Genomic DNA, 22,027 nt, shown 5'->3' on the forward strand with positions numbered 1-22,027 from the left:
CAGAAAAGGAATGTTGGGCGCGACTGCGCTATATCTTGAATACGCGCATTCACGTCTTTTAACTGTCACGAGCCATCATCACATACATGCCTAATAAGAATAATAGCTAATCTATTAAAGCTTAGCTTATATTTGACGCCTTGCAGAAATTCGAAAGGCTCACTGAAGTTTCCACGATGTTCTTCACGCGTACGCTGCATTCTCAGAAATCATTAGATAATAAGGCACGCAAGCGCAAAATCCAGTTTCGCAACCGTGAGGTGAGCGGTCGAATAAACAATGAAAAGAAAGCGAAAAGAAAGAGCAGCTGGCATTGCCGCGCGAGCGTGGCTCCTACGCGTACGGGCAGTGGCTTTCCGCATACATTTGGAGCCCAAGATGGCGTACCTTGGCGCCACTCTGGCTCGCTAAAGGAAGCCCATACAGCAACTTTAGCCCGAATCAAAAAAGCAGCGCCCTGAAACAAGCTCCATGGCTGTTCGTGGCAGAGCTGGCGCTTTATCTGGCGCGTCCCTCCCGCGATAGCGCGGCGCCTTGGTGTTGATAAGGAATCAGTGCCGATAACTGGTGTTTCATGCATCGTGGAAAGCATACGCTCCCTATTTCCTGTGGAGCGTGTTTGAGGGCGCTGCTTTTTTGTGACATGAGCATCGAGTGAGACTCTTGTGTCTTGCGCAGTACTTCCGGTTCACCTTCTGAGATGACCGAGGACGAAATTCAGAAAAATAGAAAAAAAATAGTACAGTACAGAACTCATGGGTTTCCTTTAGATATGATATCAGAGCATAACTTTAGTTACAAGATGAGTTACTGAAGTGTCTGAAATAATTAGAATTAATTAGATATCAATGATTGCCGCACACCAAAGAAAGCACTGACCGCCAACGCCGAGGTGCGAGTGCCACTAAGAGACACCTAATTCAAAGATTAGGGTCGACTACCATTTCTTGAGGCGCGCGTCCGTTAACTACGTGATATCTCTTTACCAGCCCTCAGCTCGCTGATGCAGTGGTAGCCGTATTTAAGGACCGGGTGACCGGCACCCAATTTATACTTCGTTCACGACCGGGCTCCGACATCGTATTGGTGTCTACACAGCACCAGCATGTAGCAGACCGAGTGCGATGCCTAATTCTTCGGGCCATTAACGGCCGTCCTCGCCCCATCAATGCCTATGTGACCACTCTCGACGGAGCTTCCCGAGGTGTTTTTCACAGGATCTATCACAACGCCCCTCCAGAATACACAAAGCCAATTTGCGAGTCTGAACCCAAGGGGTCGAGATCCTGCAAGCCAGAATGCTTGGCTCCTGGAAGACTTCAGTCATCACTTTTGTGGGTGACTACATGTTGAAATACGTCTACTACAGAGAAGGTGAGCTTCCTTGCTCTCTCTACAAAGCAACCACGCACATCTGCCGCGTTTGTAATGAAACCGGCCACCGCTCGAACTTGAGTCCCACCCCGGATGTTTGTGTGCCCCACGAGCGGAACGCACAGCTCTACAGACGGACACGAGTGCACTCTCAAATGCGCCGCGTGTGGCGAAGCCTACGCCACCGGTGACAGATAATGCAAGCGTAGACTCAAGGAGATCTGCCCCAAAACAGCAAGAAAGACCTAGCCGTAAGGATCAGGTGAAGCAGCCGCATCGCCCGCGCCGATGGTGGAGAGACGTCGGTGCTGTAACGGTCACCATCCAAATCGAGGGGCCTCGTGCAGAGCAAGAACCCCATCCCGGTCCAGGACCCCAGAACCAGATATTCAGCAGAACAAGGAAAACAATGCACCCAAGCAAACTCAGCAGATGAAGACGCCCTACGAAGTGCCGGCAAACCAGGTGACCTGGGGCAGGGCTGTGTCTCCCACTGCTCCCATAACTTCAATTCCGGACGATCAAAAGATTAAAAATGAGAATAGGCAGCTTAAATATGTCCTTAACAAAGCAAAACGGGAAGTACTTAATAGCAGCAAAGGCTACGTTAAGTAGACTAGAACCATCAATACCCGGAGTTAACCCCAACCCCACGCCACTCGTGACCCCCCACGTCCAGCCTGGAAGGCAACAGTACAAAGCATGATGCAACAAATGCAGCAACAAATAATACCGCAAGTGCAACAGCAAATACAACAGTTTCCAAAACAGATGCAATCCGAACTCCAGCAGTTCTGAACTTAAGTGAACGACTCCCTAACCACCATTAGGAGCGAGACGCGAAAACGCATCGCCCTACCGCAAACTCGAAATCGTCGGCCTATCTCCGCGCCACAAACGCGTCCGACTTTACGGACAACGAGGGTATCGGAGATGGCAATTATTAAGGCACTTAATTAGGAACATGTAGAAATCGGGCAGTGGAACTGCCGCACGTTTCACGAACGTGCGGCGGCCCTCCAGAGATATGTCCAGATTTCGCCAATTCCTCCCGACGTGATATGCCTACAAGAAATATAGAAACACCCCGTCAAATTGCTTGGCTATTACACATTATGCAATTCGGAATATCTTCGCGTTGCAACGCTGGTGGCCAAATCCATCACAGACAAAGAAAATTATTATAAGAAATCAGATACGAACCATATAATTCATCAGCATCCCCCTTCCCCCCAAAAAAGAGAAGGCTCGCACCATTATGCTGAAGATCTACGAGTATAGGCTCCCCAAGAACAGATAAGAAGGCTTCGCCGAGCTCTTATCAGTAGAAAATTGGCACTGGGCACTAAAGACTAACTCTTGCTGGTGGGTGATTTCAATGCACCTCAAACTACATCGGGATACAACAAAGACATCCCCAAAGAAAACTAGAATACAAAGCGGTGAAATTAAGATTTCACTCGGCCACCCTCCGAACGGCGCCAACGAGGCTGGTTAACAGTGTGAATAGGGGTACTTTCCCGGGCCTCACGTTCACCCTTAACATTAGGAACGTTACGTGGTCAACCCAGGCAAACATCTAAGCAGCGACCACTTTACATTCAGTGTGTTAATAGCGTCACCAAAATTACGCAGGTTAAGAGATGACGTCATCCTGAGGATTTGGCGGTTTTCGAAAACGCCCTCTTCCGCAGCGAATGCCGAATGATGTCAATGATTTGGTGACCTTTATTTACGAGGCACACGAACAGAATTCCAGGAAGGTCGCTCACTCAGCAGAAACGCCGGCGATCGATCGACACCTACTCCACCTCTGCGAGAGCAGGCACAACTTCCTCAAACGATGAAAAATGCAACGCCTTAACCGCAACCTTTACAGACGCATAGCGTCTCTCTCCGAGAAGGCCAACGAATACGCCACACAGCTGGCCACAGGCGGTTGGGTGCAGTTCTGCAGCTTCCTTAGGGACACCTTGGGTACTGCTCAGACCATGGCATGCCAGCATGCTGAAGCCCTAGTCCAAATCGGCTGTGAGTCGAGCGCTGCAAAGAATAGCAGATGACTGATTTTCCTGGCACGGACCAAGACGTGATCCAGACTCTAGTCAAACACTGAATAGGCACTGAGGACATCCCGTTCAGCAACATCACTTACGAGAGATCGGACAATCTCGAATTAGGCGTGTCTATTGTCAAAGCGGAAGTTTTCGCCGAGGCCCAGGCGGCCAAAAGAAACTCCGCTCCAGGCCGGACAGAGTCACTAATTCCATGATCGGAAACCTAAACAACGAGGTCTTGGAAGACCTCGCCAAGTACCTCAACGAGCAACGTTGGGAGAAAGGCTACGTTCCACCGGAAGGGAAGGATGCCAAAGTTATAGCAATACCTAAATCAGACAGAACACGTGTTCTCGAAGCCCTAAGATGCATATCTCTAACATCGAGTAACATCGAGTTAGGAGTGAGTGATTCAGGCCCATTGTTCAATAGCCTTGCAAGGGAACAAGAATTCAGAATCGCCAGTCAGCCTCTAGAGTCTGTAAAGGAGTACGTTTATCTAGGTCAATTAAATTACTCACAGGGATGGTGATCACGAGAAAGAAATTTACAGAAGAATAAAATTGGGTTGGAGTGCATACGGCAAGCTGAACAAATGAGTTGTGGCGCGAGGAAAAAAAAAAGAAGGAAAACCAAGGGGAGACAGGATAGGGCGCCAAACTTTCAACCTTGCTAAAGCATACGGCAAGCATTGCCAAATCCTAACTAGGAGCGTACCACTGTCGTTGAAAAGAAAAGTGTAGAATCATTGGATTCTACCGGTGCTAACATATGGGCCAGAAACTTGGAGGTTAACAAAGAAGCTCGAGAACAAGTTAAGGACCGCACAAAGAGCGATGGAACGAAAAATCTTAGGACTAACTTTAAGAGAGAAGAAGAGAGCGGTGGGGATCAAAGAACAAACGGGGATAGCCGATATTCTAGTTGACATTAGCGGAAGAAATGGAGTGGACAGGCTATGTAATGCGTAGGTAGGATGGATAACCGGTGGACCATTAGGGTTGCAGAATGGATACCAAGAGAAGGGAAGCGCAGTCAAGGTCGGCAGAAAACCAGATGGGATGATGAAGTTAGGAAATTTGCAGGCGCAAGTTGGAATACGCTAGCGCGAGACAGGGGTAATTGGAGATTGCAGGAAGAGGCCTTCGTCCTGCAGTGGACATAAAATATAGGCTGATTCATCGATTTCATCGATACGAACAACCTATTCCCAGCCACCATGCTTCGTTTTTGGGCCGGGCTAACGACTCAGGACGTCTACCTCTCTTTCAGGTGGAGGTGCTTAGTAGAATAACTTAAGGTGGCATCAACTCAGGACGCCTTCCTCTTTCTCAAGGAGGAGGGCCTCAGCAGAATAACCAAACGCTCGTTTTAATCCTAGTTTTATATCTTAAGGGAGAATTCGATAAACCTCTCACACAAAAACAATTCTATCCGAGCTCAACGAAACAGGCTGCGGAGCGGGAATTAACTACATCAAATCCTTCCACTCCGGGAGAGCGGTCACCATAAGGCTAGAGCAGACCAAATCCGACCCCATACAAATTTCAAACAAGGGCACACCACAGGGAGCCACATCGCCCCTTGCTCTTCAACATCGTCATGCGCAAGTTCGCTCACGTGCTCCAGACAATCCCACATCTTGGTTACACATTGTATACGGATGACATCACCCTCTTGGCTATAAGGTGCTCACTTGCACAAAAAGAACAAGCATTACAAGAAGCCGCGGAGGCCGTAGCTGGGTTCACCATGCAGGAAAAGTGGAGTCAGCTGCGTCCCCGACAAGTCGGAAGTCATTCGCGTCCACGGCAAAGGCTAGAATGAGCAACGGGGAAATAGGACTCAGTGTGGAGGGGCATGCCATTGCGGAAATCATACAAGCCCGCATTCTATGTTTATGGGCCCGCAGCAATGAAAAGGCCAGCCGCACCATCAACACTATAAAAATAACAGTTAAACAATTTTCAAAAATTATGCACCGCATCACACACTACAAGAAGGGAATACGAGAAAAGGACATCTTGAGGCTCGTCCAGGCCCTCGTTCTTAGCAGAATAACGTATGGACTACCGCACCATTCACTCAACATGGACGAGGAGACCAGGTTGACGTCTTAAAAAGGAGCGCCTACAAGGCGACTCTCGGGCTTTCAATAAGCACACCTACAGGAAGACTACTAGCCTTAGGAGTACTCAAACCTATGCGGAGCTCCAGTCGGCAGTTCGCATTTCCCCAAAGACACCGCTTCCGCAAAACAACCACTAGCAGACAAATTGTCAAGCATTGGAGTCCCACCTCACTCACAACACCTTGATGACAAATTGGAAGACACACCGGTCGAATGTCGAAGGCAAGTATAACGGTCGCGCCCATCTCCCAGAAACATGCACCACGAATATCACAACTCAAGACATTTTACCAGTGCCAAATGGCTTCGAAAGCAATATGGAGCGAACACCAACGTCACTTACGCTGACGTGCCACTTACGACAGGCGTCGTCATGTTTCAGCCGCCGTCGAAGAAAACTCGCACCTAATAACTTGCACCTCCGTGCGCACAACCTCATTCACGCAGGTGGATGCAACAGCATAGCCAAGCCATACATGCACATGAACATAAAGGTGCGCCATGCACAACGCTAACGGACTCTCAGGAGGTCTGCCGTTCCTGCATGACGGGCAGGCTACCTGGTACGGTCCTCAGGCTGCTAATTACAAAACTCACCCTCCAACACAAATGGTCCGGTGCCGGGGACACGCCGGATTAGAGGGAACAAGAGGGCGGACGCTTTAGTCGTGAACTTAGCAACCGAGTGGCGCAAACCATCCTCAATTGTTGCCCATACGAATGCTACCAGGGAAATACTGGACCACCAGCGTTTCACGCGCCAAAGATACGCTCCTCCCACACAAACCTGAGAGGGGAGGAAGCAACAGATTTGAGAAAAAAAGTCGCAGTTTCGCCGAAAGGCGAAGCATCGATTGCGATAGCAAATTAGTAGTCAGCTATACCAAGTAAGGCTGGTAGTTTTATCGGCCATATAAAGTTGTAAATTTTCGCTTACTAAGTAAATCAACAAACACAGTGTCACGCGCGCACACGTAAACAAGAACACATCTCGCTCGATGACCGCCGGAGCTCGTCAAAACGCTGGAGGGAGAAATCGCGGCATCAGCAGCGAGCAAACTGACGTTCGTGCTGGCTTTCGCTTCAACGCCAACTAAACGTCACATACGAAGCTACCGGCACTCGGCGAATGCCCTTCAATTGGCCCATCGCAGCTCGCTTTGAAGATGAGGTTAGGGAGCCTACATACAAGCGCCGTTTTCGTGTGGTGACAACCTTTGTAAGGGTACTTGCCGCCGCCAGCTAAATTGGCGGGTAAAATTTTCCGCCATATATAGCATGTGGGAATCAAAATGGCGAAAAGACCAGCCGACAGACCACATTTCCCGCAACCGTTGGTGCCTGTAAACTAATTCAATTTTTAAAATAAACTTTGGCCTCAGCAGCCCGAGACCCATAGCGTGCCTGAGAGCAGTGCATGGCACATTTACGTTTTAGTTAAACAGGCTTTTAAGCACAATTTTTATTACAGCACACTTCGAAAAACACCCTTTATATCGTGTGTACAACTGGAAGGCAACGACAATGTTTATTGCAGTTCACATTCTTGGCGTGAGAAAATACTACCACGAACACGCCACCGTGCCTTATAACTTGATGCTTTGTGTGCTATGGAAAAAAAATTAAGTTTGATGTGTTAAAATAAAAGGAAAAGGCAACTAGTATATTAAAGATGTATGCAGGTTTCGTGCTCACATTGGTGCAAAACTAAAGAAATTTAATAGATCTCGTGCCAAAATGGGTACACCTGAGCGTGACAAAAAGAAAGCAGGAATGCGCTGCGTCTTCTAGCGAAATTGGGAATCAAAATGGCTACTCACCAAATTTGGCGGTAAATAGCGCTCAAAATTTCGGAGTTGTCACCACCCTAAAACGGCGCTTGCATGTAGGCTCCCTAGATGAGGCCGCCGCGGGCGCACACTTCTGCCGCGTCTCATATAGCTTTCAAGCAGCCGCGTAAGCAGAATGCACCCTCCCCCTTCCGTCTCCGTCGCCTCCTCCCCGTTCCTCGCGCGTGAACGAAGAGCATCCCCTTCCGGCCGCCTTCCTCTGTCGCGTGCGCGAGATTAAGCTCAGGTTGCCGGCTCACCCTGCACACCTTCACTCGCACACACAATGCACGGCGCGCGGCGACGATTTTATCATCGTTGGACTTTATACGGAACATCACGGCGACGACGACGGCAAAAATGCGCTTGGAGTGTCCATATAATTGCTATCGCAATAAAATAAAGACGGACGCGTACCTGCATTTAGAAAAAGTACATTGCATTCACCCGACGCAGTTTCAGTCTACGTGGCGGTGGTGTGGAGAAAAGCCCACGCTCTGCCACATATCGCGGGGCTGCGTGCAGAAACCCGTAAATCCTAATAGCAATTTAAGCCTTTGTCGAACCTCTAGTGTACGGAGCAGTGGGAGGCACACCTGGCCAGCTCGGATCAGGGAGCTGCAGAAGGCACTCCTGAATTAAGTCAGGCGAGCAGCCGAGGCCAGTGGAGCCCTGGATGGAGAGCCCCGCCCTTAGTTTTTAGGCCCTCATCAGCCCTTTCACCCAAAATAAAGTTTATATATATATATATATATATATATATATATATTGTAATGAAGAAGAAGAACAGGAAGCAAGCAGTAGAGGGGCGTTATAATCGATGTAGAACGCGAACTCAGATCACGAGCTGTTGGCGCCGAGACCGTTGTTCCCTTGGAGCTGCGTGGTTTCTCGGGTGTCGCTTTCTTTAATAAATCCCCTTATCAAATGGTGGAGGTGCGGGTACCCTCCTCAGACCTGGAGCTCCGAAGCCGCACGCTGCCCAACGCCGCTCCGACAATGCCTGATGACGCCACCCAGCAAAGCGCGGCCCAATCTCCGTCGGTCATCGTGTCAAGCGTGCTGCGCCAACGCGATCCTGCTTTCTTTAGCGGCACCGATGAACATGACGTAAAAGATTGGCTGTCGTCGTTTGAAAGGGTGAGCGCGCACAACAAGTGGGACATCGCTACGAAACTTCGCAACGTCCTGTTCTACCTTACAGATGTCGCGAACCTCTGGTTTCGCAACCATGAGTCGGACGTCGTCACTTGGACTACTTTCAAGAGGAGCTTCGCGGAAGTGTTCGGTCGCCCCGCAGGGAGCTTCGCGCTGAACAGCGTCTACGCGGGCGGGCGCAGCAGCAGGACGAAAACTTCACGACCTATATCGAAGACGTCATTGACTTGTGCAAGCGCGTGAATCCTTCCATGACTGAGCAAGACAGGATCAAGCACATCATGAAAGGCATAGACGACGACGCCTTTCAGATGTTGCTGGCTAAGGACCCGCGCACCGTGTCTGAACTCGTTAGCCTATGCCAGAGCTGCGACGAACTACGTAAGCAACGCGTCTTAGCTCGGCGGCAGACATCAACAGACGATTCCCTCGCCGCGTTGACCATCGGCGGCGACCACACGACGCTCCTGGCACAGATCAAGGAGCTTGTGCGCAAGGAATTTGCTCGACAGCTTTCGTTCTTCTCGGCCACGCCAGCGCCTACGCACTACCTGACTCCTACCATTCGACAGGTGATACAGGAGCAGGTCACCGAGGCGTTGCCGTCTGCGTGCCAATCGACTCCTGTCGCCGCGCCACTGACGTATGCGGATGCCGTCACGAAGCCACGTCCTCTGTCGGTATCGACCCCTCAACCACCAGTTCAACCGCCACTAACGCCGCTTTTCGGGGTACAGCCGCAGTACGCAAATCCTTGGCGCACCGATCTGCTACGCTTTCAGAATTCCGGACCAGTTGCCCGCTTCTGTCGCCGGCGTTTCGTGGCGACCCCGAGTGTACCGAGATATTCGACTTACTCCTCCCGACCCCCTCATCGCACGCAGCCAGAACGAGAGCCTGAAGCATACGCCCGCGATCGTCAGCTGACTTCCGATGTCCAACCTTTCGTTTCTCGTCTGTAACCCACACCGCACGCCGTTCTCTTTCTCCTATGCGTCGCCGGTCAAGTGCTCTTCAGGCGGAAAACTGACTGCCGCAGCTTCTGAGGCACGAGCTGCACCGTCGTCCACCTGTCTCGCTTGTCCGCTTGTCCCGAGCCAACGTTATTGACGTGTTTGTTGATGGTTTGCGAACTTTCGCATTGTGGACACTGGTGCCCCTATTTCCGTAATGAGTCATAAGTTTTGCCGCTCCATCCGTAAAGTCACGACGCCACCTTCAGGGTTTTCTCCGTACGGCGAGCGCACAACATATTCGACCCGTTGCAGCATGTACGGCCAGGGTGCTCATACAGGAGGCAATCTACAGCGTTGAGTTTCTTGTGCTGGCTTCGTGTTCTTATGATCTGATCCTTGGCGGGATTTTTTTTTATAAGGGGATTATTAACAGAAAGCGACAGGCGAAAAACCAACGCAGCTCCAAGGGAACAACGGTCACGGCCCAACAGCTCGTGATCTGAGTTCGGGTTCTACATCGGTGATAACGACCCTCTACTACTTGCTTCCTGTTCTTCTTCTTCATTACAATATATATATATATAATATATTTTTACGGGGAGGCAGACGCAACAGTAAAACGTATTTACAATATATTTACAATGCGATGAAGCTGAACCATATGGGCGAGAGCGCGCTAGATCAACAACGTCTTCTTCATCGACGCTCCTCTTGAGGAATAGTCCCGTGACATGACCCCCGGCCGCTGAAGCACCGTCACGGTGCTTGCTGTGGTGTGGGCGAGTGGTAGGGTTTAAGGCGGGACACGTGGACAACGTCTGTAGGGGACGAGACGGAGGGAGAGGACGACGCGAGAGGGCCAATCTCGTAAGTGAGGTCGGTTAGACGCCTTACGACACGGTAGGGTCCGGAGTACCGAGAAAGTAATTTTTCGGAGAGCCCAACACGCCGATTTGGAGTCCATAAAAGCACAAGGGCACCCGGAGTGTAGATAACGTCGCGATGACGGGAGTCATAGCGGTGCTTCTGGTGTCCTTGCGATGTAGTAAGGCGATGGCGAGCTATTTGGCGTGCCTCGTCTGCTTTGGAAATGGCATCGCGGGCGTAGTCAGTAGGGAAATGTACGGCATCGGCGATGATCGTGTCAAAAGGTAACTTGGATTCGCGGCCAAATAGAAGATAAAAGGGTGAAAAACCAGCGGTATCATGACGGGAATGATTGTAGGCAAACGTAACGAAGGGCAACGCAACGTCCCAGTCTTGATGGTCACAAGCGACTACATAGAAAGCATGTCAGTTAGCGTCCGGTTGAAGCGTTCGGTGAAGCCGTTGGTTTGCGGGTGGTAAGCCGTCGTAAATCTGTGTTTTTTTCGCGCACGAGCGGAGCAAGTCATCGATAACTCTGGAGAGAAAGTAGCGGCCACGGTCGGTGAGGAGTTGACAAGGGGCTCCGTGATGCAAGATGATATCGTGGAGCACGAAATCAGCGACGTCCGTAGCACAACTGGTAGGGAGGGCGCGTGTAATTGCGTGTCGGGTGGCGTGGTCCGTAGCAACGTCAATCCATCTGTTTCCAGAAGTAGAGGCAGGGAAAGAACCGAGGAGGTCAAGGCCAACTCAGAAAAAAGGCTCAGACGGGACCTCAAGGGGCTGAAGGAGGCCAGCAGGAGGCATTCGTGGTTTCTTCCGGCGTTGGCAGGGTTCGCAAGCAGCAACGTAGCGACGAACGGAGCGGTAAAGACCGGGCCAGAAGAAGCGACGCCGAACGCGGTCGTAGGTCCGGGAAACTGCAATGTGACCAGCGGTCGGGGCGTCATGGAGCTGGTCGAGAACGCTCAAGCGCAGATGCGTAGGAATGACGTGCAACAGCTCGCGTCCCTCCAGAAGGACGTTGTAGCGATATAACGTGCCATGTTTAAGCACGAAGAGGCGAAGGGACGGATCGGGTGCTACGGAATCCAGCTTCTGAATAAGCTCACGTAAGATGGGATCACGCAGCTGTTCATCCCGGATGTGGCCGAAAGCGGAGAGCGAGAGTATACAGGCAGGCGTCTCATCGGATGCTTCAGGGGGATCCACGGGATTGCGGGACCAACAGTCAGCGTCCCTGTGCAATCGGCCAGATGTATAATAAACAGAGTAAGTGTAATCTTGGAGCTGCAGTGCCCAGCGACCAAGACGCCCTGTGGGATCTTTAAGGGACTATAGCCAGCAAAGTGCGTGGTGGTCGGTAGTGACGGTAAAATGTCGGCCATGTAAGTAGGGGCGGAATATTCCCACCGCCCAAACGAGAGCAAGACATTCCCGTTCCGTGATAGAGTAGTTCTGTTCGGCTGGGGAAAGGAGGTGGCTGGCATATGCGATAACACGGGCATGCCCATTCTGATACTGGACCAAAACAGCACCGATTCCGTGGCCGCTGGCATCGGTGCGGAGTTCTGTTGGAGCGGAGCAGTCGAAATGAGCCAGGACAGGTGGTGTAGTGAGCGACGTGATGAGGGTAGAGAAGGCGGTAGCCTGTGCAGCGCCCCAATAAAACGAGACGCCTTTCTTCAGTAAGTCTGTGAGAGGGCGTGCGATTTCCGCGAAATGCTTGACAAAACGACGGATGTAGGAGCATAGGCCCAGAAAGCTACGAACTTCCTTTGCAAGTTGGAACGGGGAACTTCTGCACGGCTCGAACTTTGTCAGGGTCGGGGCGAACGCCGGTGGAGTCGTCGAGATGACCCAGCATGATAAGTTGCTGACGTCCGAAGTGGCACTTAGATGAATTAAGTTGCAGACCGGCTTCGCGAAACACAGAAAGAATAGAGGAAAGTCGGTCGAGATGAGTTGCAAATGTCGGTGAAAATACAATGACGTCATCAAGATAACACAGGCAAATGGACCATTTAAAACCGTGTAAGAGAGTGTCCATCATGCGTTCGAAGGTGGCCGGGGCGTTGCATAAGCCGAAGGGCATGACTTTAAACGGATAAAGGCCGTCCGGGGCAACAAAAGCGGTCTTCTCACGGTCCATGTCATCGACGGCTATCTGCCAGTACCCTGAACGAAGGTCGATTGAAGAAAAATACTTGGCACCATGAAGGCAATCCAGGGCGTCATCTATGCGTGGGAGCGGGTACACGTCTTTTTTGGTGATCTTGTTAAGATGCCGGTAGTCCACGCAAAACCTCCAACTGTTGTCTTTCTTTTTAACCAGAAGAACAGGAGAAGCCCAAGGGCTGCAGGAAGGCTCGATTATATCTTTCGCGAGCATCTTGTCGACCTCCTTTTGAATGATGTGGCGCTCAGCTGGAGATACCCGATATGGTCGTCGGTGGATTGGATGGGCATCGCCAGTGTTTATGCGGTGCTTGACAGCGCATGTTTGACCCAGCGGACGGTCACAAAGGTCAAAGACGTCGCGATAAGAAGAGAGAGGCGAAGGAGATCGTCAGCTTGCTGGGGCGAAAGGTCTGGAGCGATCATTTTGTTCAGGTCGGTAGGAGATTGATCTCGTGAAGCAGACGGGATATCAGTGGGGCACGAGTGAGCAACATCAGGTGGAGACAAGACCGAGATAACGTACTCGTAGGAGGGCGTCAGCATAGCGAGGGAAATGCCCTGTGGGAGCACTTGTGAGCGCAGTCCGAAATTCACCAGAGGACGACAAGTAAGATTGTCCCGTACAGTTATAACAGTGTGAGGAATGCCAACACTGTGCGTCAACAGAACGGCAGGATGGAGCGAGCACATAGTCACCGTCAGTACTGGTGGGGAGGGCGTCATAGCAACACAAGTCACGGCTTGCGGCGGCAAACGGACGTGCTCAGCAGAACAGAGGTGGCTTGCGATCGGTCCGGGTTGATCAATTACACTTGGTAGGTCAAGTTGTACCGTACCAGCGGAATAGTCGATGAGGGCGGAGTGGGCGGATAAAAGTCATGACCAAGGATGACGTCATTGGAACAGCGGGCGAGGACGGTGAACAAAACAGAACGCACTGACACATGCGGTACAGAGGCCAGCTACGGGAGACGTACCACCGTCGGCCACACGTACAACAGGTAATGGGGCAGGCGTCATAACTTTCCTCAACTGCTGACGGAGGTGAGAGCTCATAACAGAAATTTGGGCGCCGCTGTCAATCAAAGCTTTAACAGTAGGCCATCCACTTCAACGTCGATCAGGTTCTGATTGGTAGGGAGCGTCAACAGAGGAATTGAGGGCAGGTCGTTACAGCAGCGTCACCTCCAGGAGCTGCAGCCGTCGTTTTCCGAAGGAAAACGCCGGACGTAAGACGGGGACGGGGAACGGCGTGGTGGAGGTGAACGAGAACGTCGGCGTCGTGGTGAGGGCGAGCGGCTGTACTGGGCGGCGTTCCTAGTGTTCTCAGCAAATGTTTCTGGTTCTGTTTGGGATGGTACCTGGGGTTGACTTCGGGGTGGATAGCGGAAGCTGGAGAAGCTTGGTCGAGTAGGCGAGGACCAAGGACTCCACGCATTCGGATCACGATAATTCGGAGTAGGACAGTGGCGTTGGATAGGGGTGAAGCAGGCTGAAGGGCAAAGGTCAGCACGGTTGACAGAGCAGATGTTTTGAAGGCCCACGTTTGCCAGTTCTTGACGAACAACGGATTGTATCAGTGAAATGGTCGGTTGGGTATCATTGGGCTCCCCTCGCATGAAATGTACAGGCGATGCGGCTTCGATTTCGCGTCGAACGATTCGGGTGATAGTCTTCGACGTGGAAGGCTGAGTCGTCATACGAACGTCCTCACAGGTTGATGTCGCTGCCGTGTTCGGGAGGCGGGCGAAGTGGTGGGCAATACGTCGGCTTTTAGCTTCTTCGAAGCGTCGGCATTCAGTGAGAATCGCGGTGACTGTTGAAGAGTTTTTGAACACGAGCAGCTGAAACGCATCGTCCGAGATCCCTTTCAACACATGCGCGACCTTATCCGCTTCTGTCATGTTGGCGTCAACTTTCCGGCAAAGGGCCAGCACATCCTGAATGTACGTCAGGTACGACTCGGTAGACGTCTGCGCACGCGAGGCAAGTTCTTTTTGGCGGCATGCTGGCAGCCTGCAGGTTGGCCATACAACTCCCGAAGTTGAGTCTTACATAAGCTCCAGCTCGTGATGGCCTCTTCGTTGTTATCAAACCAGGCCTTCGCATGCAGTTCCCTTCAGATAAAATAAGTCGTTCGCCAGCATCAAGGTCGGGTCCCACCTGTAATGTGCGCTGACACATTCATAGAGGCGAATCCACTGGTTGACGTCCTCGCCATCAGCGCCAGAAAAGGTCCCAGGGTCACGGGGTGGAGCCAAGATGACGGCTGCCATGGTGGCCGCCGGTGCCGCAGTTTCATCGCCAGTAGACATGCCGAGCGTGGTGACTTGGCGGCCGCTGCGGAGCTCCGTCTTGCGTTTATACCCAGAACCTCCACCAAGTTGTTACGGGGAGGCAGACGCAACAGTAAAACGTATTTACAATATATTTACAATGCGATGAAGCGCTGAACTATATGGGCGAGAGCGCGCTAGATCAACAACGTCTTCTTCATCGACGCTCCTCTTGAGGAATAGTCCCGTTACAATATATATATATATATATATATATATATTCACGTAGAACGGCCTGTCTTTTTTAAAAGCGCGATGCATGATAGCTGGGACACCCTGTATAGTTTTCCCTCTTCGCTGGTTAGATTCACGTGTAAACAAAGGCGGAAGTAACATGGACTAAAATTTAATGTTTCACACGCAGAAAGGCGCGATAAGATCAATGGAGTGTGCAAGTTATTGTTAAATTGTTATTCACTGACTGAACACTCTCTCGCTTGCTTTGTTTTCTTTAGATTTGCCACTACCTTGTGAATTCGAGCCCCTTCACCAAATCGCAGTCATCGGGATGAACCAACACTGAGATCACTATGTTCATGGTGAAAAGATAGCCCTAATGACTTAAGTATTCTGGCCCACCAACCGCAAAGTCAGCGTTAGAATCATAAACTTCACACAAGGCAAGTGTAGGGATCCCAACTATTCTCAGGTTTTGAATCCAGTACGGACTTTGACCACTAGCAAAAAAAAAATTATATGTAAATGGGTCCACTACAAAGGCCCATGAATAAAAAAATTAAATTATGTAATTTGACGGCAGGAAATACTGTAACAGCACACAGCTCTTAAGGATAATCACTAACGTTTTGGGGACAATTTATGCAAAGAGTCTCCGGAATAATTCAAACCACCTTGAGTTCCTTATCGTGCACCTAAATATTTTTTTTCATTTCCCTTCCATAGAAATGGGGCTACGGTGACTGGGAATCAAACCAGCGACCTCGGGCTGAGCATTGCGTGCCATAGCGAATAAGCCACCGCGCCGGGTTACAAATTATGATGGACGGTCGAAAAACCTGTTAAAGTTGCATAATGTTACTCAGAGGCGTTCCAGGCTTTCACTGAGACTCGAGGTTGTAAGATGATGCTTTCGGCATTGTCTAGTAAGTCTTCATAACCGAGTAATAGGTATCGGCTTATGGCACAACTACACAAGTTGCCCTTAAAAAATATTAGATCACACGCTTAAAGCTTATGCATACGCTGAATATCGGTTGCAAGAAACATCAGAGTGAAGAAAAACTATTCTTTCGCTATTACCGACGCAACGCGGCACGTCGAACATTCTGTGAAACTTGGCAGTGCGTTCAAGAAAGTGGTTGTGTGTAGCGATAGCAGCACAGTAAAGCGAAATGCAGTCACAGCAAGTACGGACAGTGTTCAATTTACCGGAAGCTCAATGTCTGTGCTTTATTGTTCCTGGCCACCACGTGACAGCAATGTCAAGTATAGTACGTTGCGCACACAACTTTGTCAGCCTAGGCTAAGCTGCTATACTTGGTCGGATTAGCAAATGTGATGAACAAACGAACCCGATCGGCCACTTTCCAGGTCAAATTTTAATTTTGCCGTAAACTTCGCTTTACAATGAGGCTTGCCAACTCGTTTGTACTCACTTGGCTGCGAAGCAACAATAACATGGCGCAAGCTCTGCCTCGTCTTCGGGCACCTCTTAAACTCGTGAACGCATTGTTCAGGTTATTTATTTCTACAATTTGCGCACAAGCAGAAGCTTTGAACACCTGCGTGTGTTCCTCACCGCTTGTTTCTATAGGCAGGACAAATGCACCGGCGTAGCCTCGGTCATCCTGCTTAATTGTGAGCCAAGCCATTTTGCACTGAATACGTAAATACGCATAGCAGCCATTAACAGAGTACAATGTAACATATTCGCTATTTCTAATTATAATGGTGCTGCGATACAATTGACACCTCAACAGCGGCTAACCAGGCGTTTTGCAATGTTCAACTGCATACCTACCGCGCAATTTGTGCACGGGAAGCATAACATGAATTTCGTGGAGATAGTATTAGCGTTTGCCTGTATTTCAAGAAACTCATTCTTTATCCGTTTATGTCACGGTTTGTAATGGCGCTGGCTATTGCTATGAAAACGTAACAATGCGCAAGGATGCGAATTACTGTTGCGTCCACTGTCAGTAGCATGCAAACGAAGTGCTAAGAGCACGTAATTTACTCACAGGTACAGAAGAACGCACAATGTGACGGCGAACAACAGCCAACCGGACACACCGAGTAGAGACATATCCTTACAACGCAGCACAGATGCTATTAAAGCTCCGTCAGACCACACCCGTCAATCGTCGCAAACGCACGAAAGTATGCGTGAAGTTCAAACGTATAGGTGATGTTCGAACTGTCGGGAACGCTGATAAAGCGAAGTGATGCTTTCTCGGCGGCTAGGCACAACGAAACCAAAAGCGTTCTTTTCCCACAGCTTATCACATAGTGACCCCAGTGGATGGGCGGCGGTGGCTTTGGCGATAACCTTGTTATCCTGCCGTCGCATCCCGATGCCTAAGTGACTGCTACACACCACGATGCGTCCTTGGGCGCCTTTTGTGCGAAGTGTGCGCCGGAGATTGTGTCAATTGCTTGGAGAACCCGTTTCAGTTGTCTACTTCTGCGCGAATAAGTGCACGTGTATGAATGTCGCCTGACGTTGGTATAGGCACAGTACGGAAAGTACGTGGGCTCACCGTAGTAGTGACGTGGGGCCTGGTTGTGCTGCGCAAGGAGTCTAGGAAAGGAACAAACTAGGAGGGAGCATTTGTCTCACACGCAGCCTTCGCAAGCCAACTCTCCATGAATCCACGCCCTCCGCGCTTTCTCCCTCGGAACGTCGGCCCAACATGTGTCCTTGCTCGGCGGATTCCGCCAAATCTGCGGGGTTCGAGATAGGTTTCAATCGACGCGCACTGCATCCGGGTGCCTCCCCAACCTTTCTGTGCGCATTTTTCTCCCGAAACTTCACGCAAACTACAATCGCCTATGTTACAACGTATACATTTGTCGTCGTGTATGCAACGTGCGAGTGCGGCCGCATGTTGCAGTCGTGCCTGTTGTCTTTTCGATGAGTGTACGCTCAGCAGCACGGCGGTGGGAGACACCAAAACTTATCGCAACTTGATCCCGTGTTGGGCCAACTCGCTTGGCTTGAAATGTGCTGGGTAATGCGGTCTCCTAGCTCTTTGTTTCCTCCGACGAAAGTAGCCATAAAACCACCAAAAGTAGCGGCACTGCGAACCTGAAGCGAATCGCTCACGTGACCTCTGCTCGACGCGTATTCGCCATTGCCATTATAAGAATCGCGTTGAATCGTGCTGCCTTTTCGGAGCACCCCCGGCTGCCGAATTTGGTTAATTATTGTTCATGTAGGAGGATGATGTCCCTCTACCTAGCCTAACCGTCGTGTTCTAGGAGTATGCCATGGTGACTAGAATTTTCACGGTATTGTTCCGGAGAGCTTTATCTCCGTGTTATAACCGACTTTGTAAAACGAAGTGCGACGCATATCACCATTTAAATATCAGTTATTGCGTGGCTTAATGGAACGATCTTCTCAGATGATTTGTTGCACTCTGACGAGTAAAAGCGACAAGGCGCGCCAATAAATCTTCTCGAGCCACATACATATCTAGGTAGAAAGACGCAATAGTATAGTTCTGTGTAGAAAACAACCAAGATAACATTACCGAGCAGCAATTCGTGTTAAAAAAAGTCTCAGTTTTGCCCAAAAAACGACGCATCAATTGCGATAGCAAATTAGGAGAGATATACAGAGTAAGGATAATAGCTTTATCTGCTGCATAAACTTGGACACATTCGCTTAATAACTGAATTAACAAGCATGGTGTCAGAGCGCACAAGCAAACATGAATAGGTCACACTCGATTACCGCAGACAACCATTATTAAAACGCTGGCGTGAGCAAGCGCGGCCGCAGCGAGCGAATGTTCGTACGGTCGGTCGCTTCCACGGAAACTGGGCGGCGAAAGCACAGCGCATACAAAGGTAAGAACCGTGTGGAGATCACTTTCAAGCTACGATGCGTGCGACCGCCCACAGCCGCGCAAAGTACAAGTACGCAGTTGCTGGCAAACTAGAAGCCGCACCCCTCCCTTCCACGCTGCCTTCCCGCTTTCCTCCTTTGCGCGTGGAAGATTGAGTCGCCAGTTCCCCTTGCACGCGTTCGCAAGATACGCATTTGGTGCCGCAGCTAAACGTCGCTCCCCTCCCCCCCCTCCCATCCCCCCCACAGCTTTCGCCTTTCGACGTATGTGCGAGTGAAAGCGCCGGTCCCTCGCGCGCTTTCACTCGCACATACAGCATACAGTGCGCGGCGACAATTTCATCGTCCTTGGACTTTATATGGAACCTCACGGCGACGGCGACGACGCCGGTGGCAGAAATCCTCTTGGAGTGCCGTATAATTGCTATTTCAATAAAACTAAAGTGCCTGGGAAGGAGGCCTTTCTTTCTATCTATTTTGACGTGACCTTGATCGGTTCGCATTTGCTCCGATCTACTTCCGTGAATGCTTGTCCTGCTATTTCTGTTTCAATTCCTACCTTAAAGAAAGAAAAGTGAGGCAGAAAGTTGTAATTCTGCGAGAGCCAGTGAACATATTTGTTGTCTTGTCTTCACAAACCCCCTTGGATTCTTTGGATTACGTTTTTTTTTTGCTTTGGCAGGAGTATATGGGTCATCCCACTTCTAAAAAATACCAAGAACCGATCTATCGATGACTATCAATAGTAATGAGTTTAGCATTGAATAAATTTAGCGACAAAACGTATTGCCACCATCGAAACAAGTTATGTGTAAGGCGTGTGCCTCTTTCGCACATCGCTAAGAACACTCGGCGCCATCTAGCGCCGCCACCACTGCCGCGAAGCCAGTGCGTGGCCTTCGAAATGCAAGGCGCGCCAGTGCGTGTGAACGCTTTGAGATGCGTAATGCGGCAACGGGTGCCCCTCTCGCGCCTATTTCTGGACATGCGGCGCCATCTAGTTGCGCTGCCGGCAAGTCCACGCGAGGCCTTCGAGACGAGAAGCCTGGCGCGCCAGGGCCTGCGAACGCTGATAATAGTTGATGATAATAATAACTGATGATAACTGCACAGCCAGTGGCACATAGAGAGTACCCAAAGTTGGTTCTTTGAAAAGCGAATAATACTCAATGCAGTGATGGCGCAGCTCGCTAAAGCGTTGTCGTGAAAGACGATCATTTCTACGTACGTGAACATGCGCCGCGCGAGCAGATGTTTACATCTGCTCGCGCGGCGCATTTAAAAACGGCACATACCCGACGCCTTTGTGGCGAAGCTGCTGAAGCGTAGATGCTTTCCTTGAGGAACCGTTGTGACATCATGAGTTCCATTCTGCTCAACCTAGGGGATCGATAGCACAGTAGAGTATATGTAAATGAGCAGTTAACGCCCGAGAACAAGCGCCTTCTGAGCCCGGCTAACGCCAAAAAAGAAGGCCGTGAGTTGGCATACACTGCGTTTGGACAAAGAACGGCGTTACTCTTGCTCGAAAACCGGCAACTCGCAGTTGTTTGTATCACACTTAAGCCGATCTTTTTGAGATGACGTGGCCGCGTCGGGATACGCAGTTACACGCATATTTCTTTTCAAACAATGCATGGAACTGTTGTTTTTACAACTACTCAGTTGGACAAAGCGTTTCCAGGCAAGAGTAGTTGCTTTGCAATTGTACATTTAAACATGGAATCTGTCTTGAATAAAGCTAACATCTCGCTTCGTTTTACCTAGCTTCAACGCCCCTTTTGATATAGTTTCGCTGTCAGGCACTTGGTATCGTCACGATTCTGATGTCATACGAATCCCGGGATACGACTCATTTTATCTTAATCGCGCTGCGAAGCGTGTCGGAGGCGTCGCGTTGCTTGAGAAAGAAGGCTGCGCATGGGTTACGCTTTCAGAACATTTCAATATACGCACCATTGAAATACTGTCGAAAGTGGCCGATTTTCTTTTATGTCGTCTACCGCCCCTCACGGGAACTTGTCTGATTTTTAACAGCGAAACTGTTCGAGCTAACCGAATAAAGTGGCGCCTGCTGTCGCCAAACCTCGCAGAGCTATGACTTCACAGCGTTGCTAGCAACCACCTCGTGAAGCGCGTGTGCCTCGCCTCCTCTCCGTGCCGTGCACATGTTGCGTTGACATGGGACTTTAAGGAGAGGGAAGGAGAGCATGCGCGTGGCGCCCACAATCCTCGGGAAAGGGAACGAAAAAATGAGAGTAAAGCCCCAACCAGACGTACGCGTTGGAACGCGTCCGCAGGCGCCGTGCGCCTGAGAGAGATTGTAGTTGTGAAGAGGAAGAGGCAGAAAATAGCGCCTCTTCCTCCTCACAACCACAATCTCTCTCAGGCGCACGGCGCCTGCGGACGCGTTCCAACGCGTACGTCTGGTTGAGGCTTAAGATAGAGGAGAGAAATTGTAGCAGCGCCAACGAGGCCGCAGAGCTGCTGCGACGCCGCGCGAGCATAGCCTGAGCATGCGCCGACGCAGTAGCGATGACGTCACCTCAGTTGCCTAGTAACCGCTGGTGCGCGCTCGCTTCACCCGAACAGACACGGCTCCTGCCGGCCTGCCTGCGTTTTTGGCATGACAGGCACGCAGTCGTTCGTAGGCGCCGACGCGTCCAGCTCTAGTCACGCGAAATGTCGCGAAAGGGGAGGTACCTCCGAAAATGATCGCTCTAGAATACCTCCCTACATGCGTAGTTAAGTTAAACCAAGTTAAGACCTAGCAGCAACCAAGGTAATACCTAGCAGTAGCAGCCAGTAAGACTTGAGGATTGACACTTTCGCTGTGCCTAAACTTTGCACGACCGAGTGCAAACTTGCCCGCTTTGTAACAGCGAAGCTGTTTAAGCCAGCCGTAATTTGTGGTTCGTATCAAGAAAATTTCATCAGCAGTGAAGAAAGAAATGAAAGAAAATAAACTTCCTGGCCGAGGCGAGATTCAAGCCCGCGTACACACGGTCCAAGGCGAGCATCTTAACCACTAGGCTACACATCCACGCTTGCAGAACGTGCAATCATGCGAACCATATGATTGCGTTGGAAAGGTCGTCATCTTCG

The 22,027-nt window shown here is 50.4% G+C and overlaps 2 protein-coding genes across 7 annotated transcripts in view; one reads left to right on the forward strand and one right to left on the reverse strand.

The window, feature by feature from the left end:
- LOC119448927 (cytochrome P450 3A8) overlaps positions 1-17,328 on the reverse strand; it is a 381,638-nt gene extending 364,310 nt beyond the window's left edge. The window contains exon 1 of the mRNA XM_049666107.1: positions 17,091-17,328. Within this exon, the coding sequence (XP_049522064.1) occupies positions 17,091-17,155 (65 nt within the window). The 5' untranslated portion in view covers positions 17,156-17,328. The remainder of the gene's footprint in view (positions 1-17,090) is intronic.
- Positions 1-22,027, forward strand: part of LOC119448925 (uncharacterized) — a 349,207-nt gene that overhangs the window by 264,295 nt on the left and 62,885 nt on the right. The gene's annotated exons all lie outside the window — the stretch shown is intronic.

The sequence above is a fragment of the Dermacentor silvarum genome, chromosome 4, assembly GCF_013339745.2.
Source record: "Dermacentor silvarum isolate Dsil-2018 chromosome 4, BIME_Dsil_1.4, whole genome shotgun sequence".
Taxonomy (NCBI): domain Eukaryota; kingdom Metazoa; phylum Arthropoda; class Arachnida; order Ixodida; family Ixodidae; genus Dermacentor; species Dermacentor silvarum.